General features: G+C 39.0%; 2 protein-coding genes, 1 long non-coding RNA gene and 1 pseudogene across 6 annotated transcripts in view; 2 read left to right on the top strand and 2 right to left on the bottom strand.

Annotated features, from left to right (window-relative positions):
* The window catches only part of LOC148717078 (uncharacterized), a 26,859-nt gene extending 13,330 nt beyond the window's left edge, over window positions 1-13,529 (bottom strand). Inside the window, exons 1-5 of one of the 2 annotated variants that reach the window (XM_088745170.1) lie at window positions 13,388-13,529; window positions 9,657-11,337; window positions 8,584-8,859; window positions 7,480-7,531; window positions 5,888-7,087 (exon numbers count right to left, since the gene is read on the bottom strand). In XM_088745170.1, coding sequence (XP_088601296.1) covers window positions 7,069-7,087; window positions 7,480-7,531; window positions 8,584-8,859; window positions 9,657-11,337; window positions 13,388-13,399 — 2,040 coding nt within the window. In that variant the 5' untranslated portion in view covers window positions 13,400-13,529 and the 3' untranslated portion in view covers window positions 5,888-7,068. Of the gene's footprint in view, window positions 1-5,887; window positions 7,088-7,479; window positions 7,532-8,583; window positions 8,860-9,656; window positions 11,338-13,387 lie in introns of those variants that run through there. The other variant, XM_088745169.1, reaches the window with a different exon arrangement.
* LOC148717077 (uncharacterized) lies at window positions 12,428-17,488 on the top strand. Of its 2 annotated transcripts, none has more exons than XR_015995376.1 (2): window positions 12,428-12,841; window positions 16,985-17,488. It is a non-coding gene; the product is annotated as an uncharacterized LOC148717077 (long non-coding RNA). The 2 variants fall into 2 exon arrangements; XR_015995377.1 differs by having other exon boundaries at window positions 12,428-12,869.
* LOC148717075 (uncharacterized) lies at window positions 14,375-27,461 on the bottom strand. 2 transcript variants are annotated; one of them, XM_088745189.1, is made up of 5 exons: window positions 27,303-27,461; window positions 22,067-22,466; window positions 17,003-17,284; window positions 15,770-15,821; window positions 14,375-15,388 (listed from the first exon to the last, which is right to left on the bottom strand). In XM_088745189.1, exons 2-5 carry the CDS (start codon window positions 22,464-22,466, stop codon window positions 15,370-15,372), a joined length of 753 nt encoding a protein of 250 aa, XP_088601315.1. In that variant the 5' UTR covers window positions 27,303-27,461; the 3' UTR covers window positions 14,375-15,369. The 2 variants fall into 2 exon arrangements, with proteins under 2 accessions (XP_088601315.1, XP_088601316.1); XM_088745190.1 differs by lacking the exon at window positions 27,303-27,461 and adding an exon at window positions 23,369-23,450 and having other exon boundaries at window positions 14,377-15,388.
* Window positions 17,797-18,694, top strand: LOC148717076 (uncharacterized; annotated as a pseudogene).

The following is a 27,461-nucleotide window of genomic DNA, read 5'->3' as shown; positions in this document are numbered from 1 at the left end:
AATATTCGAACTCCATTTCCAAACATTCAATTATTCAGTACGAACATGATACTCGTGATTTCTAAAACGCAATCCTTCAATTCAAACATTCAAACTTTCAACGCAAACACGCTGTTCTTCGTCGTCACCTGGAGACTAGCCCGGCCACGCATGCGTATTGGGAAGAAAGGCTAGGAAAAAGAATACGACCCTTATAGCAGGAACGGTGGAACGGTAGATTGGCGGAAAATGATCCAACTCCTAAAACATGGAGCGGCAGAAAATGGCCCCAAATCCTAAAACACGGAACGGATGTCAGAGCATATTGCACAAATTTTGTACACAGACACTCAAGGGCTTGGCTCATTCATCTCCACGAAGATAACGCGCGTGACTAAAATTAAGTGTTATCGGAGCGAATGACGAAGGGCTAACGCTCGAAACGTCAGCTTTTATAACCGTAACGGTGGCCAATTTATCATTTCAACTTTGTTGATATATTCAAATTATTTCGTTACCCCCACCGACGCAGCGCCAAACAGTTTCTTTAGAAACTATCAGCCTTTATAGTTCACCACTAAATTTTCTCCGGTTCTTATTGGTTTAAATCGATCACGTGACGCGATAGTGTTTATCCGGGGAGAGACACTATCAGCCCATATAATGCCCGCCCGCGGAAAATACCCGGATGGATAGTGCCCGTCCGCGGAAAATACCTGGATTGATAGTACTCATCCGTGAAAAGTTCTGAATAGTTTGACGGTTGCGAAGTTAGGCAGATCAGAAAAACAGTAACTTTTCAATTCTGGCAGGTATAACGTATTATTTAGCCAATGTACGGTTGCGAATTATTGACATTTGTGACAAGCTGTAGGCGCGGAAGAAAATTTAGTGGTGTACAATAAAAACAATAAAGTGTTTATGTCTCGGAACTATCGATCTGATAGTTGCCCCTTGGAAATTTGATGTTCTTAAAACTAGCATATTTGCCCGAGAAGCGAAGCTTCGAAGGCAAATATGCTAGTTTTAAGAACATCGAATTTCCAAGGGGTAACTATCAGCCGATAGTTCATCGACAGAAACACTCTATTGTTTAATTATTCATCGGTACTACAATAGACGAGTACAAATATCACGTTATATTTGTACTCGTCTATGGCGCTATTTGTACTCTTCTAGGTGTAGTTGGATAATAATGGATCTTACAGCAGACAGCCAAGCGCCAACTTTAAAGGCTTCTTTTATCTTCCCGAATCAAAACGCGTCGGCCAGGTGTGCCATTAATTGCCCTTACAGTCGCCATAAAAGTAGAGTTTAAAAGCGGCTGTCTTCATCAAAAATACCCCCTGAGTAGGCTGGCTGGCTCTTGATATCAGTTTTGCTGTCAATGCTTGACAGAGAATGACATATTTCAGCGTACAGACATTGACCTCTTCACGTTCTCCGCAAAGAGGCGTTTGACAATTTCACTGACAGAGAGTTTCTAGCGCCAGAAGTTTACACAAGAATTAAACATTAGCGAAGACTTTGCAAGTTCTGATGTTCCTGCCTCGGGGCTGTTTATTTAGTTCAATTCTTAAAATAGACGGGAAAGTAAAGTATTCATTAGAGCACATGCAAATAAAATTCAGTTAAATAGTGAGGAAATAAAAGCATTAGTGTTCGGAGGCGAAGACAGAAATCGAGCAAGCACGTTTATTCGTAACATGGTGAAACGGTAAACTGACTGTAACCACGGTAAACACCAACAACATCCGAAAAATTCCACTAAATAGGAACTCAAAACTTCCAACTGCCTAAAACCTGTAAACGCGACATTTTTAAAAGTTACGTAATCTCAATACCGCAACACTATCGTGATTAAAAATATAAATCCTAATATCTAATTCGAAAGTGATATATCAGCTTTCGATGAAGACTGACTCAGATAAACCTAAATTCAATGATTATTTTCATTAGGTTTATCCCAAAGGAAAGTGAATTGCTTAGCCCCACATTTAAGATGTTTCGCTGAAAGAGTTTACTTTTGTTAACACGTACACCGTATGATTCAAGATTAGAAATTCTCTCTTTTGGTGCGCGAAAATGTATATAGATGTGAAAACTTACGAAGTCGCAGAATCAAATAACAAATACTGATGAATCGTTTAGAAATTATTGTAACAGATGGTGATTTCATTCACTTTGATTTCAAACCGATGAAATGCGAACATTCTTTTACCATAAACAGCAAATGAACGACAGGAATAAATAGGTAAACTGATGAGACCTACCTTTATCTCCATATAAACGGTTTTGCGATCAAGTAGCTCTATAAAGTGAATGTCGCCGAGATCAAAAGAACCTTTTGTGTTGGGTAAAATGACCTGAGACTGTCGCAAGACAAAACGGCAACCACGCTAATGACTATCAGCCTTACTGTTGCTAAGGTAACGAGAAACAGAAATTTGAACCAATCAGAGGCTGAAATATTTACAGAACGATTTCCAGAGTGCTCCTCTGAGTACGTGTGCGAACTATTTCCAGACCTTTTTTATTTTCTATTTCTCGCGGCCGGTGTTTAGAGGGTTTCAGAGTGACTACGAATAGATCGAAATTTTTAACGTAGTCGAATCTGAAAATAAGTGAAGAACCAATAAACCACGGTATGAAAGCTTGGTAGAAGAAATAAAAAATGTGTTCTATATTTTAGTCATGTGCGTGTTACAGAGATACATAGGTTTGAAAATGCAGAGGAGCTCTGGCCGGGGCTCTGTACTTCAATGGTTCACAAGTTACCTGTCAGACCGAAAGTAGCGAGTTTCCCTTGATGGTGCTTTTTCAGAGTGGCGCCCGGTCACCTTGGGTTCTATCTTGGGCCCTCTACTCTTCCTGGTCTTCATCAACGACCTGGCGGACTGCATAACCAACGGATCCAGTCTAGGTCTCTGCTGGTGACGGAAAGTTGTACCGCCCTATCCACACTGCAGACTTCACCACACTACTTTAAGCTGATTTAGATTGTTTCAAAAGATGGTGCGACGACAATATAATGGCATGGTATTCAGTGCTAACAAATGCAAAGTGCTACATATATATGTCCAAGAAAAGATCTCGCCGCCGAGAACAGCAAAATTATTGTTTAAATGATGAAATATTAGTTAAACTATCAAAACCTTCAAACACTCTCTTCTACCTCACCATATAGACAAAATGGACAAGTACATTCCGCCCTAGCTTCCAATCTGACTTTCATTTGTTTTTAAATGTTGTTTATGAATATTGTGATTTTATTGTTGTAATTTGTTAAAGGAACAAATGCCAATTGGGGCGTGCCCTGTTTTTTTTCTCCTGCCTTTGTTGTACCTTTTTATAGATATTTTTGTGTTGTATGTTGGCGAACCTTAACAAACTAAAGTAAACTAGACTTGTAAGCAAGGATTCCAAAAACTTCTCCTATTATACACTGTTAGTGATAAATTGATACACTCTCTGGCTATAGAGACATGTTTCTTTATAAAGTTGAACCTTTCAACAAAACTCTAAAATAAGCTCAATAGGTAGCTTGAAAGGTAGCTCATGATACTCACTGTAGACACAACAGAACACAGCTGAAAAATGAGTGCTCAGGCCCCACTACTCAAATTATTTGAACTTTTTAGGGCTAACGGTTTTTCTATTGCAAACATAAGCTGACACGGGTTTTTCAGCTAAGACAACAAACTTTTTCTCCGGGGGTTTGCCTACTGAAGGAGATGGCCAGAAGCGCAATAGCGATAAAAGGCGGCGCTACGAACTTCTTAGCCATGTTATGGCTGCTCAACTTCAGTCATTAGATTCGCGAGACTTAATTTCCAACGGCTAAACTTTCCAGGTGTATAGTTTGATAAATGAGCTCTCGTCTGATATTGTTTTAATGTCGAAATTTTAGGTACCAGGTGTCGTTTAAACCGGTCAAAGTTAGCCTTCATTTTGTCTCCTAAAAAGACGTGCAAAATACACATTTATAAAAAAGGCGATAAAACCCATCCCAAAGAGAACTACGCGAAACTTTTTATATGCTTTTACTGTGCAGTGATATTATAATTACTGTGCAAAGTTTGATGGTGAATGGACTTGTTTGGCGCTACCAACATCTTTCTAAAGTTGCGTGACGATTTTACCGTTTAGGCAAGGCGAAAACGGCTTTTTTAGTGAATTTTCAAACTTTTTTAAATTTCAGCCGGAAAGAAAATCGCTGGAACTTTAAAATATTTTTTTCCAAACTAGTTCACAGAAAGGGATGTTTTGGCAAAATAAAAAAAAATTCGATTTTTCGTCACTGATTTTCGAAATATACTGGCGGCCTCTCTTAAGATGCTTCACTGAAAGTGTTCACTTTTTTTAACATAGACACCGTATGATTCAACATAGGAAATTCTTTGTTTTGCTGCGCGAAAATGTACATAGGTGTGAAAACTTACAAAGCCGCAGAATCAAACAACGAATACTGATAAGTCGTTTTATTACACGACTCGGGCAGTCAGAGGGCCAATAACTAAAACCAACCAATCAAAATGCTCTATTGCCGGTTCAATATTCTCTCAGTATTGGACCGGGCACTGTCCCGAATGGTCCCGAATGATACCGCACTTGTGTCCCGTTGAACTTCAGTCGTATAATAAATCTCTTATTAACCAAGCTTGCTCGGGACCGTACTGGAAGAATATCGGTCCTCGATCTTTTTTGTACGGACCTCGCTGCGCTCGGTCCGTACTGTCAAGACCTCGGGCCGTTATTCTCCCAGTACGGCCCTCGCGCTTGGTCAATAAGATATATGAATGGTGAGTTCATTCACTTCGATTTCAAACCCATGGAATGCGAACTTTCTTTTACCATGAACAGCAAATGAACTATAGGAATAAATAGGTAAACTGAAGATACATACCTTTATCTCCATATGAACGGTTTTGCGATCAACTGGCTTTATAAAGTGAGTGTCGCCGAGATCAGAAAAACCTTCGCTGTTGGGAAAAATGACCTGAAACTGTCGCAAAACAAAATAGCAATCAGGCTAATGGCTATTAGCCTTATTGTCGCTAAGGTAACGAGGAACAGAAATTTCAAACCAATCAGAGGCTGGAATATTTACAGAACGATTTCCACAGAGTTGCTCCTCTGAGTACGTGTGCGAACTATTTCCAGGCATTTGTTTTTTTAATTTTTTTTCTTCTATTTTTGCCAGTGTTTAGAGGGTTTCAGAGTTACTACGAATAGATCGAAAGTTTCAACGCAGTCGAATCTGAAATGACTGTGAAGAACTGATATTACACGGCATGAAAGCTTGGCAGAAGAAATAAAAAAAAGTGTTTTATATTTTATATCATGTGCGTGTTTCGGAGATGCATAGGTTTGGCGATACCTGCGCCGATTACCACCACCGCGAAGACCAGTGGTTTACCCAGCACTCCAAGCGTTCTTACACGAACTATTTTGATCAGGAACTCCAGCGGCAGTAACTTATTAAGCTTGGCTCAGGGTGCATGGTAGACGATCCTTCAAATAAGCGTCACAGTTTAAACTCGTCTCAGCTGCTAGAAACTCAAATAATTCCGAGTCAGAGTCTTCCCCGGGGCTTGATTTTTCTGAACTGAAGTTTCCTACACTGCGCAGGCGTGCCAGGAGCGGTGATCCTCAGGAGATGGGAGATTTAAGGAGTTCTGTTCAGTTTGGCAAAAAAATAAAAAGCGCATAGTCAACTAGAAAGAAGCTCTAGTACCAGTAGTATGGAGGACCTCAGCAACGACAGCTTAGCAGGGCCTTCAGAGGACGCTTCTGAAGGGGGCTGTTTTAGTCTTCTTCGTCGTGGGTTCTCCTGTCAAATCTCTTCCTAAACTTAAGGAAGTCGAGTGCTCACATCACTAGACTTATAAGCAAGGATTCCAAAAACTTCTCCTCTTTAAACACTTTTAATGAAAAATTCATACACTCCCTGGCTATACAAACATATTTCTTTACAAAGTTGAACCTTTCAACAAAACTCTAAAATAAGCTTAATAGTTAGCTTCAAAGGCAGCTCATGATACTCACTGTAGACACAACAGAACACAGCGGTAAAATGAATGCGCATGCTCTGCTACTCGAATTATTTGAGCTTTTAGGACTAACGGTTCTTCTATCGCAAACATAAGCTGAGCGGGTTTTTCAGCTGAGACAACAAACTTTTTCTCCGGGGGGTTGCCTCCTGAAAGAGGTGGCAAGAAGCGCTAAAGCGATAACAGGCGCTACGATACTCACTGTAGACACACACCAGAACATAGCAGCAAAATGAGTGCGCATGCTCCGCTACCTGACTCGAATTATTTGAGCTTTTTAGGGCTAACGGTTCTTCTATTGCAAACATAAGCTGACGCGGGTTTTTCAGCCGAGACAACAAACTTTTTCTGCGGGGATTTGCCTACTGAAGGAGATGGCCAGAAGCGCTACAGCGATAACAAGCGCTACGAAATTCTCAGCCATGTTACGGCTGCTTAACTTCAGTCATTAAATTCACACCTGTTACCAAAAACCTTTTCTCTTTGTGTGAGAGATATGAGGTTTGACACCAGCTTTTCTGAAAAGCAGTAACTTTAACTGTTTTGATTTGGGCCTATCCGCCACAAATTAAAAACGAACAATGAGAATTTTAAAATGCTTCCATTTTGCCTCGATAGTGTTACTATGGAAATATTATCCTTCTCATTCCTTTGCACGCGTAAATTTCTCGCGAGTTACAAGCATGAGCACTCATTTTGCCACTGTGTCGTCGCTCTAAAGTCGCATTTCATCGAGAACATAGCGTGAACTAAAAATTACATTTCTTAACATCGTCGTTTTGAAGCATCCATACATCGATAAAATGAATTGATTATACTGCCTCTATCTACACTCGATTTCCATCCCTATCAGCCGTGGTGTCTACTTTTTCTACGAAAAAATTTTCACTTCAAGAATTGCTTATAAAATCCCTTGGTTTGCATCTATTAAACTTCCGTGAAATACAAGTATAATTTTTCTATGGCTTTACTCCTGGAGAACTAAAATGACGTTATATTTCTTGCTAGAAACTTCAAGTTTTCTAAGGCCGAGGGATCACAGAGTCTGTGATAACCTACAAAAAAATACAAAGATTTAGCACCTATACTAGCCATATCCTACTCCTTTCCACAAGCTGGGCTACCTGTGGTACAAAGCGGGAAATGATTTATCAACTACGGGATACGAGACGTAACGTCATGACCGTCAAGATGGACGACGCCATCTTGGTTTTTTAAAGAAAATTGGATTTTCTTTGAGATGCATGAAAATGTAACGAATAAAGTTTCTTAAGCTTTATCAGAAATAGATCTTGGAGACAAATAAACAGCAGAAGCAAATGAAAGTTTTTGTGGTAAAATTGCTTTTTAAGACTACTTTGACTTTATGATGTCAAACAGTTATCATGTTGATCGAAGAACTTACAATGGGTTTTAATGAAAACTCGAGTAAGTGATAAGTACTTACATTCCGACAACGAGGCCAGATGCGAAAATGAACACAATGTGTGGAGACAACACTAAAGAAAAAAAGAACAAATTTTTGTTAAGTTTAGGAATTTCTCTTGTGGAGAGTAACTTGTTAGCCTCATTAATTGAGCACTGTAATAGAAAAGTGTAGTATAGGAAATGGGTTTAACTCCCGTGCAGGCCTGAATTTTTTTCAGGCCATATTTTTACTACTGATTAAGTTAAGTGTCCATAACTGCGGAGATCACTCTCATATTCAGTTATTAATCCATAATTCGCAAATATGATATTCATATAATCACAGTAAGAGTAACGCTCTGCACCTTTCTAGAATATTCTATTAGGCGATGCAATAATGATGTACTGCTACAAGAAAAATAGTTTTGAAGTTTCCGGCACCTTCTAGAATGTCATGTTAATGTGAGATGGAGTTCAGTCACCGAATGGAAAGGTTTCTGTTGTCGGCAAAGACCGACTTCTTGAAGAAGCTACCTAGAGCTACTGTAGTCTGCTTTCAAAGGAAGCCTGCCTACAGTCAGAGTTTCAGACGAGATTTAGAGATAGCAATCGGTTTGACGTGAGTTTGTATCAGTGCTGACTGAAAGTTAAGTCAGTAAAGGAGTCATGTTAAGTAGTCACTTCCTTGGAATAGTTACCCAGAAAAGTATAACTAAATAAATTAGTTTGCTTTATAAGATAGAGCATAAGATAGAGCATAAGATAGAGTGTCGAAAGTGATTCGAAATTGCGTTGGGTTTTGCATTACTTCGCTCTGTGATTGGCCCAGAATGTTCGCGTCACTCTCTCAACCAATCAGATGCAAAACTGAAACCAATCACGACTTGGTCGCCTGACTATTCCCGCGCTTTAGACAATTTGTTTGATTTTTCTTTGGGTTCTCATTGGCTCTTAAGGGTATTTTCCTTCCTCCTGATTGGTTATTGTGATTACTCTGGTTTTGGTTGTACGGCACTCAATCGAAAAGCGCCCCAGTTGCGTCGTGTATTTTTTTACTGTCGGGTTTGATTACACTGTAACATATCTCCGAGTCTTCAAATGAATGATTTGAAACAATTTTTTTTAGAGTTAAACTAAAACAAACCTGAGCTGGAGGCTTGGCAAACGACTTTACACTCTTTTACAGATTTCAAGTGTTCTTTCTCATAGTACGTGAAATTCTGCTTCACCTCAGCACAACTATACATTTTATTGGCCAAAGTGACGTAATCACAGAGGGTACCATTGAGCTTGTCCACGTCACATTTCTTGTCGTCGCTACCTTTTATCTTGATGCTACATGACATGGTCACTGTGATGGTTCCTCCATTGCTGCAAGATTTGCAATCTGGTGGCGAGATTGACCCTATGCTGAAAGACACTGAAAAACATAATTGCCAAGTGAATATACAGAGTATTGTTAATCATAGCAGCTACTTCATGGTTCTAAGTTTGCATTCGTGTTAATCTTCTCCACTGCTATTAATCCTATTTTTGTTTCAGTTTTTGTTTCAGTTTTTGTTTCAGTTTTACTTCTTTTGTGTTTGTGCGTCCTGGTATCAGTATCATTTCACAGTTTTTTGGTTTTTTTTTTTGTCTCATTCAAAGAATTTTAATTCATCCGCGTCGACAAATATGAATTCAAAATCATTCCTGGTAACTGTTACCACATATTCCGAGAGAGAATGGTGCTGGATTTTCTCTAAACTGGGTCTTTTCTTATATCAGTTATAAAATTAATAAGAGGAATGCATGCTGTCCAATTTTGGAAATAACTGGAGGAAAAAAATCCTTTGATAGCCAAAATTGGACAGCCTGAAGAGGATTTTTTCAACCGATTGTTTTCAAGTTAGACAGTTTAGTCCTATTATAGATACGAACAGTTATGATATAATTATTTAGTGAAACGTCCAATCGCGGTTTTATGATATGCAGATTTTTAACAGTGAAGAAAGTACTGATGCCCAAAATTTCACACAGAAACAGAAAATCAAAAATGAAATTCTATTAAAAATAAGAGGTAAAAAGGAGTTCGAGAATGAAAGCAAGAGAAAAAAAATTGATAAAAGGTTCTAGAGGAACACGCCCCTAGAACCCACAATTCCAACCTTTCCCCGTCCTGTTAAATTTATTTTCTGTTGTCCGCTTGGTTTTTAAGAATACAAAAATGTCTCTCACCATTACGCATGGTTGACATGGAGGGTGATGTTGTGACAGGCGCCTTTGTTGTTGAATAAGTTGTTGGGATTGATACTGTAGTGGCTGTAGCGGCCGCATTCGTTGAGGTTGATTCTACTACGACTGTAGTGGACGCTTTCGTTGAGTTTGACTCTACTGTGGCTGCTATGGACGCTTTTGTTGAGGTTGATACTACTGTGGCTGTAGCGGTCGCATTCGTGACCGTGGCTGTAGTGGACGCTTTCGTTGGGGTTGATACCGATGTGTCTACTGTGGCTGAAGCGGACACCTTTGTTGAGGTTAATACTACTACGGGTGTAGCGGCCGCATTCGTTGAGGTTGATTCTACTGTGGCTGTAGTGGACGCTTTCGTTGAGGTTGATTCTACTGTGGCTGAAGCGGACACTTTCGTTGAGGTTGATTCTACTGTGGCTGTAGTGGACGCTTTCGTTGGGGTTGATACTAACGTGTCTACTGTGGCTGTAGTGGACGCTTTCGTTGAGGTTGATTCTACTGTGGCTGTAGTGGACGCTTTCGTTGAGGTTGATTCTACTGTGGCTGAAGCGGACACTTTCGTTGAGGTTGATTCTACTGTGGCTGTAGTGGACGCTTTCGTTGGGGTTGATACTAACGTGTCTACTGTGGCTGAAGTAGACACTTTCGTTGAGGTTGATACTAACGTGTCTACTGTGGCTGTAGTGGACGCTTTCGTTGAGGTTGATTCTACTGTGGCTGTAGTGGACGCTTTAGTTGGGGTTGATACTAACGTGTCTACTGTGGCTGTAGTGGACGCTTTCGTTGAGGTTGATTCTACTGTGGCTGTAGTGGACGCTTTCGTTGAGGTTGATTCTACTGTGGCTGAAGCGGACACTTTCGTTGAGGTTGATTCTACTGTGGCTGTAGTGGACGCTTTCGTTGGGGTTGATACTAACGCGTCTACTGTGGCTGAAGTGGACACTTTCGTTGAGGTTAATACCATCGTGGCTAAAGCGGTCGCTTTTGTTGTCGCCGTCATTGGTGTTTCCGTGGTGTACGTCTCTTTTACAGACTCTGTATTATTACACATTATTTTTATTACTATCGTTGTGCAATTAGTTGTTGTTGATGACACTTTCGTTGAGGTTGATACCATTGTGGCTAAAGCGGTCGCTTTTGTTGTCGCCGTCATTGGTGTTTCCATGGTGTACGTCTCTTTTACAGACTCTGTATTATTACACATTATTTTTATTACTATCGTTGTGCAATTAGTTGTTGTTGATGACACTTTCGTTGAGGTTGATACCATTGTGGCTAAAGCGGTCGCTTTTGTTGTCGCCATCATTGGTGTTTCCATGGTGTACGTCTCTTTTACAGACTCTGTATTATTACACATTATTTTCATTACTATCGTTGTGCAATTAGTTGTTGTTGATGACACTTTCGTTGAGGTTGATACCATTGTGGCTGAAGCAGTCGCTTTTGTTGTCGCCGTCATTGGTGTTTCCGTGGTGTACGTCTCTTTTACAGACTCTGTATTATTACACATTACTATCGTTGTGCAATTAGTTGTTGTTGATGCGTTTTCCTGTGTTGTCGCGATTGCTGATGTAACTTGAGTATGGACATTTGCATACAACATATTAATATGTTGCATGCAACATATTAAAAATAATGCAAACCTCGGGCGACGAGGGAATGTCATCTGTCAAAGCGAAAGAAAAAAGTATTGCAATTAACTGATGGTAAAATACACAAAGAGCAAAATTCAATATGCGGTGACCGAGAGGCAAATGTTCGCGAGTAGATGTGAGTAGGAAGTTGTGAATTGTACCATCACTGAAAGAAATGCAAGGGTCTTTCAGTAAACTTGACTGATGAAAAAGATTCTGGTGACACCTTTACTTCAATCTGAAAAGAAAATTTGTCCTGCGTAACAAGACTTCAAAAGCTGCCAATGGTGCAAGCAACCTAGCAGAAGCTAGAGTTTTATAAGAAGAGACTTAAGGAAAAAATAAAAATAGTCATATCATGCCATGGGGCTAATTTGAAAAAATGCAGAAAAGACCCATTGGTTATATCAACTAAGTTGAAATTGTAAATTGGCCACCGTAAAGCTTTTTCTTTACGGTGGCCAATTTACAAATTCAACTTAGTTTATATAACCAAATTACCTAATCAATAGCACGTCGAATTGCTCATGGGTGTACGCTGCTGAAGCAAGCAAATGCAAAGACTAGTTTTAGCCAGCTCGTTTTTTCTGGTCACGTCAGTTTGTTTAGATCAAAGGGAACTCTTTTGCTACAATATATCAATGTAGTGTTATAAAACAAATTGTAAACACCACAGCTACCGCTTCGTGCGGCTCTTACGTTTGAAACGGAATTTCACAGCACGATAACTCTTCTGAGTTGAAACAGAGCTATGTCTTTAGATCAGTCCACCCTTTCAAATTTACAAATTAGTTTGATTGTAGCTCAACAAGTTTTTGTTTTCCTAGCTTTCGTGTTCCTCTCTCGTTCAATTTTAATAAAATGGGAAGGAAACCGATAAGTTTATTCTCGGGTGGAGCTAAAAGGTAAACAGCCTCAAGCTACAGACATAACGACTCGGTCTGTTTATGAGAAAGAGCAGGTCTGGATTATAATAATAGAGCTCGTCCTTTAGAGCTCGTCCTTTAGAGCTCGTATTCATATAAGCAAAGTATTGGGTCTTGCAGCAGACAGCCCAGCGCCGACTTTAAGGGCGTCTTTTATCTTCACGAATCAAAAAGCGTCGGCTAAATGTTCGATTAATTGCCCTTACAGTCGCCATAGGGACAGAGTTCAAAAGTGACCGCATTTATTGAAAATGTAGGCTGGATTACTCTTAATATCAGCTTTGCTGTAATTACTTGACAGAGAATGGCATATTTCAGCGTAGAGACATCGCCCTCTTCGCGTTCTCCGAAAACAGGCGTTTGACAGTTTCACTGGCAGAAAGCTTCTAACGCGAGGAAGTTTACACAATAAATTAAACATTAGCGGAGACTTTACAAGTTCTTATCAAGTTCCTGCCTCGGGGCTGTTTATTTCAATTCGTAAAATAGACGGGAAAGTAAAATAATCATTAGGGCACATGCAGATAAAATTTTAAACAGTGAAGAAATAAAAGCGTTAGTGTTGGGAAGCGGAGATGGAAATCGACCAAGCACGTTCATTCGTAACAAGGTAAAACGGTAAACTAACGGCAACCAAGGTAAAGACCAACAGCATACGAAAAATTCCACTGAAAAACAACTCAAAATTCCCAACTGCCTTAAACTTGCACACGCAATCTCAAAAACAACAACACTATTGTGATTAAGAATATCGGTCGTAATATCTAGTTTGAAACTGCTATATCATCATTCGGTGATGAAAACTGGCTTAGATAAACCTAAAATCAATGATTATATCTGTTAGATTTATCCTAAAGGAAAACGAATTGCTTAGCCTCGCATTTAAGATGTTCCGCTGAAAGTGTTCACTTTTGTTAACATGTACACCGTATGATTCAAGATTGGGAAGTCTGTTTTGGTGCGCGAAAATGTACATAGGTGTGAAAACTTACAAAGTCGCAGAATCAAGTAACGAATACTGATAAGTCGTTGAGAAATTATTAAAACAGATGGTGAGGTCATTCACTTCGATTTCAAACCGATGCAGTGCGAACTTTCTTTTACCATAAACAGCAAATGAATGATAGCAATAAATAGATAAACTGAAGATACATACCTTCATCTCCATATGAACGTTTTTGCGATCAACCGGCTCTATAAAGTGAGTGTCGTCGAGATCAGAAAAGCCTTCAGTGTTGGGTAAAATACCCTGAAACTGTCGCAAAACAAAACAGTAATTGGGCTGATGACTAGTAGTCTTATTGTCGCTAAGGTAACGAGAAACAGAAATTTCAAACCAATCAGAGGCTGGAATATTTACAGAGCGATATCCAGAGAGAAACTACTTACTCCTCTGAGTACGTGTGTGAACTATTTCCAGGCATTTTTTTAAAATTTTTTTCTTCTATTTTTGCTGGTGTTTAGAGGGTTTCGGAGTGACTGCGAAAAAATCGAAATTTTCAACGCATTCGAATCGGAAATGAAGTGACTAACTGATAAACCAATGCATGAAAGCTTGGCAGAAGAAATAAAAGAAAGTGTTTTATATTTTAGTCATGTGCGTGTTTCGGAGATGCATAGGTTTGACAATACCTGAGCCGATTACCAACACCGCGAAGACCAGTGGTTTACCCAGCACTCCAAGTGTTCTTACACGAACTATTTTGGTCAGGAACTCCGGCGGCAGTAACTTATTAAGCTTGGCTCAGTGCATGGTAGACGATGCCTCAAATAAGCGCCACAGTTTAAACTCGTCTCAGCTGCTAGAAACTCAAATAATTACGAGTCAGACTCTTCTCCGAGACTTTATTTTTCTGAATTGAAGTTTCCTACACTGCGCAAGCGTGCCAGGAGCGGTAATCCTCAGGAGATAGGAAGTTTAAGGAGTTCTGTTCAGTTTGGCAAAAAAGAAAAAGCGCATAGTCAATTAAAAAGAAGCTCTAGTACTACTAGTATGGAGGATCTCAACAACGACAGCTTAGCAGGGCCTTCAGGGGACGCTTCTGAAGGGGGCTGTTTTAATCCTCCTCGTCGTGGGTTCTCCTGTCAAATCTCTTCCTAAATTTAAGGAAGTCGAGTGCTCATATCACTAGACTTATAAGCAAGGATTCCAAAAACTTCTCCCCTTTATACACTTTTAATGATAAATTGATACACTCCCTGGCTATACGAACATATTTCTTTACAAAGTTGAACCTTTCAATAAAACTTTAAAAGGAGCTGAATAGCTAGCTTCAAAGGTAGCTGAACTGCGCACGAGCAGCTCATGATACTCACTGTAGACACAACAGAACACAGCGGCAAAATGAGTGTGCATGCTCTGCTACTCGAATTATTTGAGGTTTTAGGGGTAACGGTTCTTGTGTTGCAAACATAAGCTGACGCGGGTTTTTCAGCCGAGACAACAAACTTTTTCTCCGGGGGGTTTGCCTACTGAAGGAGATGGCCAGAAGCGCTACAGCGATAACAGGCGGCGCTACGAAATTCTTAGCCATGTTATGGCTGCTCAACTTCAGTCACTAAATTCACACCTGTTGCCGAAAACCTTTTTTCTTTGAGTAAGACATGTGAGGTTTGACAACAGCTTTCCTGAAAACAGCAACCTTATCTGTTTTGATTTGGGTTTATCCCCCACGAATTGAAAACAAACAATGAGAATTTTGAAAAATGCTGCCATTTTGCCTCGATAGTGTTACTATGGAAATATTGTCGTTCCCATTCCTTCGCACGCGTAAATTTCTCGCGAGTTACAAGCATGCGCACTCATTTTTCCACTGTGTCCACGCTCTATAGTCGCATTTGATCGAGAAGATAGTGTGAACATTTCTTACCATCGTCGTTTTGAAGTATTTATACATCGATAAAAAGATTTGATTGCACTATCTCCATCTACACTCGATTTCCATCCCTATCAGTCGTGGTATCTCAGTTTTCTACAGAAAAATTTTCACTCCAAAGATTGTTTATAAAATCCCTTGGCTTGCATCTATTAAACTTCCGTGAAATACAATTATAATTTTTCTATGTCTTTACTCCTGGAAAACTGAAATAACGTTAATTTTTATTGCTGGAAACTTCAGGTTTTTCAAGGCCAATGGATCACAGAGTCTGTGATAACCTACAAAAAAAATACAAAGATTTAGCACCCATACAAGCCATGTCCTACTTCTTTCCACAAGCTGGGCTACCTGTGTTACAATTCTATTATGATATACGAGACGTGACGTCATGACCGTCAAGATGGACGAAGCCTTTTTAGATTTTTAAAGAAAATTGGATTTTCTTTGAGATGCATGGAAATGTGACGAGTAAAGTTTGTTAATCTTCTTTATCAGAAATAGCTCTTGCGGACAAATGAACAGCTGAAGCAAATGAAAGTTTCTGTGGTAAAATTGCTTATTAAGATTACATTGACTTAATGATGTCAAACAGTTGTTACGTTGATCGAAGAACTTACAATGGGTTTTAATAAAAGCTCGAGTAAGTGATAAGTACTTACATTCCGACAACGAGGCCAGATGCAAAAATGAACAAGACGTGTGGATACAACACTATAAAAAAAAGGACAGATTTTTGTTAAATTTAGGAATTTCTCTTGTGGAGAGTACTGCACTAGAACACCATAGGTTATGGTTCAACTCCCGTGCTGGCCTGAATTTTTTTCAGGCCATATTTTCATTACTGATTAAATTAAGTGTTCATAACTGCGAAGATCACTTTCATATTCAGTTATTAATCCACAATTTACAAATATAATATTCATATAATCATAGTCAGAGTAACACTCTGTACCTTTCTAGAATATTTTATACTCAATGCAATAATGATGCACTGCTACAAGAAAAATAGTTTTGAAGTTTCCGGTACCTTTTAGAATGACATGTTAATGTGAGATGGGGGTCAGTCACCGAATAGAGAGGTTTCTGTTGTCGGCAAAGACCGACTTCTTGAAGAAGCTACCTAGAGCTGCTGTAATCTCCTTTCAACTGAAGGAAGCCTGCCTACAGTCAGAGTTTCAGACAAGATTTCGAGATAGCAGTCGGTTTGACGTGAGTTTGTATCAGCGCTGACTGAAGGTTAAGTCAGTAAAGGAGTCAAGTTAAGTAGTCACTTCCTTGGAATAGTTACCCAGAAAAGTATAATTGAAAAAAACGTTTTGCTTTATAAGATATAGCACATTTGAACTGAGTGTCAAAAGTAATTCGAAATTGCGTTGGGTTCTGCTTTACTTCGCTCTGTGATTGTTCCAGAATACTCGCGCCACTCTCTTAACCAATGAGATGTAACGCTAATTAAAAAACTAATCACAACTTGGTCGCCCACGTTTTCCCGCGCGTTAGACAATTTGGTTGGTTTTTCTTTGAGTTCTTATTGGCTCTTAAGGACATTTTTCTTTCTTCTGACTGGTTGTTGTGATTGCTCTGGTTTTGGTTGTACGACACTCAATCGAAAAGCGTTCCAGTTGCGTCATGTAATTTTTCTTTTACTCAGATACAATGAAATATATGAAGTTCATATATTTTGAACTGCGGTATTAGATACATATGGTGCACGATCCTCGCAGTAGATAGCGCTATTTAAGCTATTTATTGCTTAAATAGCGCTATCTACTGCGAGGATCGTGCACCATATGTATTTTCTTTTACTGTCGGGGTAGATTATACTGCAACATCTCCGAGTCTTCAAATGAATCATTTGAAACAATTTGTTTTAGAGTTAGACTTAAACCAACCTGAGCCAGAGGCTGGGCAGACTTCACCACATTTTCTTGGAACGGTCACCTTTTTTTCCACATAGTCTGCGTAATTCATTTTCACCTCAGCACAGGGGTACCCTCTATCGCCCAAAGAAACGTAATCACAGCTGGTTTTGTTGAACTTGTACCCATCACATTTCTCGTCGCTACCATTTATCTTGATGTTACATGACATGGTCACTGTGATTGTCCCTCCAATGCTGCAAGATTTGCAATCTAGTGGCGAGTAGTGAGTCCCTGACCCTATGCTGAAAGACGCTGTAAAAATAATGCGAAATGAATTTACAGAGTATTGTTAATCATAGCAGCTACTTTACAGATCTAAGTTTGCAGTTCGTGTTTATCTTCCCTATTGCTATTAATCCTCCTGCCATACTATAATTCACTGCAAGTCAAAGGCTTTTTTTTTATTTCGTCTGCGTCGACAAATACGAATAAAGATTCATCGTATCTTCCCCTTGATATCTTCTTTATCACTGAAAGCAAGATTGATGGGACTACCTCTTCTTCTTTATTTGCCCACCCGCTATATCGTATTATTCGACGGGACAGAAAAAGAGGAGGAGGTGGCCACTCGTTTATATCAGATCGAACGTAATGGTCCACCGTCAGATTAATTTCGAGACAGAAGGAGTTGAATCAATTTGTTTAGACGTAAAGGGATATGCAAATAATTGGTTTCTGATATATTCCTGTTACCGCTCTCCTGGGAAATGTAAAATCACGGATTTTATTCCAGCCTGTGCGTCAGCAGCTGAGAGAATGTACGTCAGCAGCTGAGAGAATGTACGTCAGCAGCTGAGAGAATGTACGTCAAACGCAAAGAAATCATGTTTATCGGAGACTTTAATATGAACATGCCTGAATCCCCTGATAATTTAAATGGCCCTAATAAACATCTGACCAATTTCATGGAACATTTTTTCCTAACGAACGTTCTTCACGAGGCTACGAGAACAACTAATCGTTCAAGCACATTGCTTGACATTGTTCCAACATCACAGCCTGAGAGATTGGCAAAAAGCGGAATTTTGCAAGTTGGGATTAGTGATCACGATTTGATATTTGTTGTGAAGAAACAAAAGTTGCCAAGACCTAAACCGACTACAACAGATTTTAGTTCTATAAAGAATTTGGATCAAAATGCATTTCTCTCTGATTAAGAAACGTTCCATGAACTGCTCTTACATCTTCGAAAACATCGACGATATATAGTCTCATTGGTCTGGCCTGCTCAAACAAGTCCTCGACGAACATGCACCTGTGAAACAAATACAGCTTGGCAACAACCAATTGCCGTGGGTCAGCCCCGACCATTCAAAAGCAGATTCGAACACGAAATCGACTCTACAAGAAGTTTCGCCATGTACCAACAGATTTAAATTGGTCTAAACATAGGAAACAAAGAAACTCAGTCACAGCAATGAAGAGAAGGGCAATAAAGGATTTCTGTGTTGATACGGCCTCAACAACACCATCCACTGGTCTATTCTGGAAAATGATGAAACCACTCCTCCCAATTAACAAATGGTAAACACCACAGCGTACACTATTGAGTTATGGATGCACGTGGGAGGTTGCTAAGCACGAAAGAAGCGTAAGAGTCGCTCGAGGCGATAGCCGAGAGTGTCTCTAGCCTCTTAAGTGCTTAGCAAACCTCCCAAGTGTATCCATAACTCAATAGTGTACGCTGTGGTGTTTACCATTTGTTTTATAACATAACATTGATACATTGTAGCTAAAGAGTTCCCTTTTATTTAAAAAATCTTATGTGACCAGAAAAAACAATCGCGCGCGGAAAAATAGTCTTTGCATTTGCTCACGTCAGCAGCGTACACCAATGGGCAAATTGGGGACGCTAAATTGACCAATCAGAGCGCGCGCTTTACTTTGGTTATGTTATAAATAGCAAATCGAATATCGATCAGGCTCTGCTGACATCCGCCTTTTGGACAATGAGCAAGTAATATCTAATCCGAGCGCTGTCCTAAATGATTTCTTTGCAAGTCCAAGAATACAGGAATCAGTCTTGAATCTCACAGAAGAGGATTTTAGTGACCATCCCAGCATTGCAGCAATAAAGAACAAGCCGTACCTACTTGATTTTACTTAAGCTTTCACGGAAATTAAAACGGAAGTCATAGTAGACAACTTACTTAGGTTAAATGCCAAGAAAGCTACTGGCCATGATGGCCTTTCTCCGAAGATTCTGAAACTATCTGCCGCAGCCCTGGCTACACCTCTGACAAGTCTGATTAACTATTGTATTCGCACAAGTACTCTTCCAAGTGATTGGAAAATTAGTAATGTCACTCCTATCTACAGAAAGAACGAAACAACCAACAATAACAACTATCGACAGGTCAGCGGTCAATGTCCTTCCGGCAATCTCCAAACTGTTTGAAAATGTAATGTTTGATCAGCTGTATGCCTTTTTCGCACCTACATTTTTATCTAACATGCCAGGCTTCCTCAAGGGACACTCATGCGCTACGGCGCTGATCAAACTGACGGATGATTGGAGAAGCGCCCTTGACGAAAAGAAGAAGGAGGGTGTGATTGCCATCGATTTGTCCAAGGCTTTTGACTGTATATGTTATAACTTACTGTTTGCAAAAGTAAAGGCTTATGGCGTTCAGGAACCGGCTATTCAACTCTTAAGATCATATCTGCATGGCCGCAAGCAAAGGATGATATGCAACAACAAGTGCTCTAGCTGGTCACCGGTACGATGTGGCGTTCCACAGGGAAGTCTCCTCAGTCCTTTACTATTTAACATCTTTATGAACGACATCAACGAAACTGTGACCGTTTCTTCCCTCCGCCTCTATGCAGACAATACAACCCAATTTACGGCGGATCACAGCCCAATTGTTCTTCAACACTTATTAAACCAAGACATGGGAAGACTATCTTCCTGGTTTCTCTCTAACTATTAGAGACCTTTAGATTCGACGACTACTTCGAGGACGAGAACGAGATTTTCAACTCGTCGCCGGCTTGTCGTCGACTACGAGATTTCTCGCAGAGGTCGTTCTCTCTACGACGAGTTTGCAAAGGTGAGTTTTAGATAATTCTTTAACCTTAGTTTTTATGAACAGCTTAGAGCTTAGAGATAACCCAGTCTGTGATGTCCTTGGCAAAAAAGGTATTTTTTTTTAGGGTTAAAACAGGCATAGGAGACCTAACATTGCGCACGAAACTAAGTAAACAAAAAACTCGCACTCGCTGCGACATCTAAATGTTGCAATTTGACGAGAGCGCGTACGAGTGCCAGTCAATAGTGCCAGCCTCCGCGCGGCCAAAACTCGCACTCGTCCTCGAAGTCGTCGTCGAATCTAAAGGTCTCTATTTACAGGTCAACGAGGACAAGACCCAGGCGCGATGATCCTTGGGAACTCATCCTATCGATATGACGTAGAGTTTGCTGGCACTCCCGTTGACATTAAAGACCACTTAAAGATCCTTCGAATATGTTTACATAACAACTGATTATCTCTTAAAGAACATATTGTAACGGACTGTTGTGTGACATAGTGCCCAAATATGGTAGCTCCATATTTGGGGCATGCCATGTGGTCGAGAGCAGAGCAGATTGTAAGTGTGTGTGGCTCGCGGACGATATTAAAATCTAAAAAATCAAGTGTTCCTCGCGTTCTGTGTTAGCGAACCCAGGTTACGGTAACAATATAAATATCATGTTGAAGAAAGTATATTCTAAGATAGGCGCACTTCGCAGCCTCAAGCGCTTAGTACCGGCAAATACCATATTACTTCTTTTCAAGAGTTTTATATTATCACACTTTGAATACTGTAACTCTTTACTTATGGGTATAAGTAAAACACTTAACAAGAAACAGGAAGATACGAACCATTATGGTCTTCGAACTATAATGAATATGGGGAAAAGTACTGATTATCAATCCTTAGGATGGCAGTATGAATACATTAGAAAATAGAAGTATAGAACAATCTTTCATGATATTTTTTAAATGTTTTAGGGAGAATGGTCCAGACCATATACCCAATTTATTCAAACCTCGATTTACACCATATAATCTTAGAAGTAGTGGTCTAAACGTAGTACAAACTTCATGTAATAGCAGATTCCTTCATGGCTCATATGCGTATATGATCTCATGTATTTGGAACCAGTTACCGTCTGATGTAAAAAATGTATCTGACGCATCATCCTTCCGGAGACTTTTAACTAAGTTAAATTTTATCGGCTGTCAATGCAGTGGTTGCCTTTGACTTGATTTTATAGATATATGTTATTCCTAATTCAATTGGTTTTATTACTATTTTAGCTATTACAATTCTAGCTTTTTGTCAAACACTTAAATTTTATCGGCTGTCAATGCAGTGGTTGCCTTTGACTTGATTTTATAGATATATGTTATTCCTAATTCAATTGGTTTTATTACTATTTTAGCTATTACAATTCTAGCTTTTTGTCAAACACTTAAATTTTATCGGCTGTCAATGCAGTGGTTGCCTTTGACTTGATTTTATAGATATATGTTATTCCTAATTCAATTGGTTTTATTACTATTTTAGCTATTACAATTCTAGCTTTTTGTCAAACACTTTCATCATGAGCGTCTGGCTCGGGGGATTGGGAGACAACCCTCTGTATTTTTTTTTGACATTAAATAAATTATCTTATCTTATCTTGTCTTATCTTGGTAACCGACCTGTTATCACGAATCCCATGGGAGACAGGGGCCAGCTATTCTCTTAACTAGGCCTCCTCGTCAAGTGACGAGCAGCTATGAAATTGTTATTTAGTGAAACACCCGACCACAGTTGATTGATATACAGAATTTTAATATTGGAAAAGGTACTGATGCCGACATTTTTACACAGAAACAAAAAAAATGAAAATTGAAATGATATGGAGAACGAAACGCGAAAAAAGAAGAATGTAAGAGAAAAAACTGGAAATTTAAAAAAAAATGTTGTTGAGAAACTTTCCTCATCCTGTTAAATTTCCATTCTGTTGTCTTTAATATTTAAGAATACAAAAATGTCTCTTACCATTCCGCATGGTGGACATGGAAGTTGATGTTATGACAGACGTACTTGTAGTGTGAGCATAAGCACTTGACAATTTGGTTGCAATGTGAGTTGTTGAGGGTAATGCTACTGTGGCTGGAGCGGCCGATGTTGTTGTCGTCGTCATTGGTGTTCCTGCGGTGTGCGTCCTTCCTCTAGACGTTGTATTTACAACCATTGAGGATGTTGCGGCATTAGATGTTGTTAATGTGGTGGTAGTATGTGTTGTTGATGCGATTTTGTTTGTTGTCGTGGGTGAACTTGTCGCCACCGTCGTGGACGCTTTTACTGATGCAGTTGAAGAGATTACTGATGTACCATATGCATGTTGCATGCAACATATTAAAGATAATGCAAACTTCAAGCGGTGAGGGAAAGTCATCTGTCAGAGCGAAAGCAAAGAGAATTGCAATTAACTGATGATAAAATATACAAAGAATAACAGTTTAATATCGTGACCAAGAGGCATATTTTTCCGAGTGGATGTGAGTAGGAAGTTGTGAAGTTTACCAAAACAGAAAGAATTACAAATGGTCTTGTAAATTCTCAATTAATTTGACTGATGAAATCAATTCTGGTGACGTTAGCCCTAAGGAAGAATTTGTCTTGCGTAATAAGGCTCCAAAAGGTGCCAATTGTGCACTCAGGCTGGCATTAGGTTATATTCACAATTAACAATTATGAAAAGTCTAACTGACAATTGAAATAGCCGGGAAAACGCTGCACTAAGAACTCTAAGAGTTTCCACTGGGGGTGCCAGTATAGACACAATAAATCATTTCATTTATTTGGATCACGCCATGAATGTTCAATTCATTCGGATCTTGTATTACTTACAAGTACCACATCAGTAAAGACCCAGCCTTGAAACTTTCCAAACCATGTAACTGTACTACTTTACACACTCTTAAAACTGTGACACATCTTTGCCGTTTTGCTTCCATGAAAGCAGCTTTCTCTAAGGCTGTGTTTTCATTCGATATTACCAATGTTAAAATACGCAGAATGCTTAAGGTACTGATAAACTCTGCGTATGTTCTTACTCAGCCACGAGATCTTTTTAACACCGTTGGTCGAGAAACTGATCGTGAAATTAGCCGCTCCCCCTCATGAAAATGTTTGATAAACATGAATATTGAAATTACGTTGTAAAAAATGGTTGTGCAATTTAGTTAGAGGAAGCTATTTGCCACCCAAAAAACTGCGCCAGTCAATTTTAAAATAGTTCTTCATCTATCAGAAAAAGGATGTGAAAAACTCACAAAGAAGACTATCATGGTTTACCTCAAAACTGAATACTTTGATGCAATTTTCTGAGAAGCGTTGACTTCGTGATTACAAGCAACACCAATGCATGAGTTAAGCTCCTTGCAGGTGTTATATTTAATAAACTTATTAGAACTGCACTGAATATTGATTTGCTGATGGGCCCTTAGGAAATTATTTGAGGCACCTGTAATATTTACTTAGCCCTTTGGATATGTCGAGTTTGTTTCTGTAGATTAGACCTTGATGAACCAATGTAAAGAGTATATTTTTCACTCAATAACATCTCGAAGAACAAAATCTTTTACGTTTCCCTCTTTCGCTAACAGCGCTTTTGCATTCAGTTTTTTTTGTTTAAGTTTCATGACGGAGATTGCGACATTATTCATTTTTAAGAAGAACAAATGTCATTGACGCATGTAAAAATTAATATTTATTTCTCAACATTCAACGCTTGCTTCATCAAAATTATCACCTAGTACATTACCACCTAGTATATTATCATAAATTATCACCTAATTACTTTACTTTAGTAACTATCACCTAGTACTTTATCAAGATGGATTTTGTATAAATGGATTTTGTAGCAATACGCAAATCGAACTGAGCTTTTGTTAAGTCAACCATTTTTCGGCTGTCTTTATTAATTATTAATTAATTCGGGTTCTCTTCGAGGATTCAAGTCAAACATTTGAATTGCTGTTCCTGTCCCTGCTAATTTATATGCAAGAATTTCAGCATGCTATGCGCAACGCAGTAAATAGCTAACGACCCTGCTTCGAGACAGTATTTATCTCTATTTACAAGGCGCATCAATCAAATTCCAATTGTGGCTTGGCACGAAACATTCAAAAAAGCGAAAGTTGTCGACAGCCCACTTGCAGCCTCAGTTTCGAGATGCGCCTGTTTTTTTTCTTTCACCGCCTTCGCCAGTAGACTTTGAGCTCGTTTCCAGTCCTTATTCGTGTAACCAGGTCAAGACCAGATTGACGTAATTTAGCTCTCGGGTCATTTCGCAATATTTGCCATACTGATATGCTAATGAAAAAAAAAATTAATTTTGAACGGATGAAGCAATAGATATAAATTCTAAAGCCGATTAAGGCGATCAAATGAGTTGATGCCAAAAGTTTTGCGTGATCGTTAGCACGGATCGAGCACAGTGTTATCTGGAACTTTGGAAATTCAATTACGACGATCTGCTTCATTCCTGTCATGCTGATATGCTTATGAAGACAATTTCAGATTGGAACAAAAGATAGGTCAAAATGAATGAATTAATTAATTAATTTTCCTGCGAATGTGGTCAAATAAACTGATGCCACCAGTTTTGCATACACCACAAGAAGTGTAACAGCTGCTGGCGATCCCGACAAGATTAACCTATAGCTAGCTTTTGTGATGGCAATACCGCATTAAGCGAACCTTTGTAAGTACCTTATTATAGGAAATTAACAATGCATGTAATTAACGCGAATTTCAAAAATTCGCGTTAATTTTATGTATCTTAAATTACCTCATTGTTAATTAAAATGACGTTAATTGAAAGCATCGTTATTTAAAGACACCTTTATTATAAGCAAAGCCACAATTCCTCTACGTCACCGTCAGAGTCGGTTGACGCATCATCCTTTAATATTAAGTTCAAAACGTCCTTAGATTCATCAGTGTAGCGATCGTCTTCTCTGAGGGGATAACTCACTTCTTCAACTTTCTTGCGCAAAATGTCTATCGCATTTTTGTCATCTCATTTCATTTCTTATGTTTTTTACCGGAAATAGAGAGCAAATTTTGTTGTTGGCTGTTGTTGTTTTCTAACGAAATGAGTGCGAAAAATATTAAATTCACGTCTTAATTATGCAACATACCGCACGGAAATTCGCGTTAATTAAATGTGTGTAAGCATAACTTTTGGAAAATTCGCGTTAATTTTATGACGCGTAAATTTTCTTCGCGTTATTAACATGCTTCGTTATGTATATGAGAACGATCCTTCGCAGTAAAGCACTATTTGAGCAATAGTGAAAATCAGACCTGAAAAAAATTTCAGGCCTGTACGGGATTCGAACCACTGACCTCTGCGATACTAGTGCAGCGCTCTACCAATTGAGCTAACAAGCCAACTGGGAGCAGGCCATCAAATTAATTCGATATAAACCCGTAGATGATAAATCAAACAACAACAAACATATGAAACATATGTGTGAACTGCGGTTATGAGACGTATATGAGAACGATCCTTTGCAGTAAAGCACTATTTGAGCAATAGTACAGGCCTGAAATTTTTTTCAGGTCTGATTTTCACTATTGCTCAAATAGTGCTTTACTGCGAAGGATCGTTCTCATATACGTCTCATAACCGCAGTTCACACATATGTTTCATATGTTTGTTGTTGTTTGATTTATCATCTACGGGTTTATATCGAATTAATTTGATGGCCTGCTCCCAGTTGGCTTGTTAGCTCAATTGGTAGAGCGCTGCACTAGTATCGCAGAGGTCAGTGGTTCGAATCCCGTACAGGCCTGAAATTTTTTTCAGGTCTGATTTTCACTATTGCTCAAATAGTGCTTTACTGCGAAGGATCGTTCTCATATACGTCTCATAACCGCAGTTCACACATATGTTTCATATGTTTGTTGTTGTATGCTTCGTTATATTCCTATAATAAGGTAATAATGAAAGACAAAGGTATAGTTGACGGGATTTCTGCGGCTAAATTCCAGTCTCTTTTACTCTTTCATTACACCAGAAAAATAAAGAATCGAAAAAATGAATAAATAAAAAATCAAGATGAAAAAGAAATGATCCCAAAAATAGAAATAATCCATCGGTCGTAATTAAATGTCAGTCAATAGGCGGATTCATGCTGACGCCATTGTTTACATTTTAGCTCAATTGCATACGGCTTTGCGTGAAGAAGGAAGCATGTTAGATACAAATTGACTTCATGCAGCTAAAGAGCTAGAAAACCTTAGTACATGGTGAAATTTTCAGCTCTTTGGGTGTAATATTCAAGGAGAAATAGTCCATCAAAAACTGCAAGATTTCTGGGTGGCAAAAGCGCTAATGAGCTCAAACATTCTATGTAAAATTTTGAGTTTTTAAAACCGTGTAGCACAAAAAGTATTCAATGCATCAGGCTCGTATTCATTGGCCGAGTTAATCGTACTTTGACCTTTCGATATTCAGAACTGAATTATTTTTAGCTCCATCAGAAACTGAATTGCTCATGCTAATGAGGCAAATGTTGTAAATAAGGATTCCCCTATAGCGAGACGAAAGCGCGCCTTCCTTTCTTCGCGCTGACAGTTGATCAAAATCAAACGAACCGGCTTCTGACCAAACACGAAATTTTATTTAAAATACGAACGGGAGGCTTTTTGTCGACGCAGTGGCAGATTCATTCTTAAAGCGTTAGAATTTCACAGTTGTGTGAAATCGGTTTTATTTTAGGTGCAAAATTTCACTTGTTAAATCTCTCCCAGTGCTGAGAAAATGATCGGAAAACTTTTTCCATCCTAACAATTTTCAGAATAGATCTTGATATTTACAGTTTGAAACTGGTATCCGATCGTACTCGGGGATGTAAAAGGTCTGTAGATAAACCTAACATCAATGATTATCTTTATCAAATCTATCCTAGAGAAAAAGGAATTGCTAAGCCTCTCATTTGATATGTCTTCCTGAAAGTGTTTACTTTTCTCAACACCGCATGATTCAGATTGTAGCTTTCCTCGCTATGCCTTAGTTTGAGCGCGAGAAAATGTTCATCGCAGAGGTATTGTAAATTACAAAGCCGCAAAGTCAAACAAAGATGCTGATGATTCTTTGAGAAATTATTAAAACGGATGGTGAGTTCATTCGCCAAGCTTTCAAACCGATGAAACTCGACCTTCTGGATGCGAACAATAAATGGACAATAGAAAAATGAGCTGAAGTGATGATCTTTACCTTGATATCCGTATAAACGCCTTTTGCGATCAACTGATAAATGTCGTTGAGATATAGAGAAAAACAGCCTTCCCAGTGGGGTAAAATGACCCAAAACTGTCGCAGAACAAAACAGCAATCGAGCTAATAATAAGTATTTGTCTAATTGTCGCTAAGGAA

Source organism: Stylophora pistillata, chromosome 14 (genome assembly GCF_964205215.1).
Source record: "Stylophora pistillata chromosome 14, jaStyPist1.2, whole genome shotgun sequence".
Lineage (NCBI taxonomy): Eukaryota > Metazoa > Cnidaria > Anthozoa > Scleractinia > Pocilloporidae > Stylophora > Stylophora pistillata.
This window is presented reverse-complemented; position numbering and strand designations above follow the sequence as displayed.

Excerpts from the sequence above, each read along its gene's own strand:
- LOC148717075 (XM_088745189.1), bottom strand. The coding sequence starts at position 22,466 with ATGACTTTCCCTCACCGCTTGAAGTTTGCATTATCTTTAATATGTTGC. Across the intron at positions 17,285-22,066 it reads CATGTCCACCATGCGGAATG|CGTCTTTCAGCATAGGGTCA; the intron begins GTAAGAGACATT and ends TTATTTTTACAG. Across the intron at positions 15,822-17,002 it reads CTGCCCAGCCTCTGGCTCAG|TGTTGTATCCACACGTCTTG; the intron begins GTTGGTTTAAGT and ends TTTTTTTTATAG.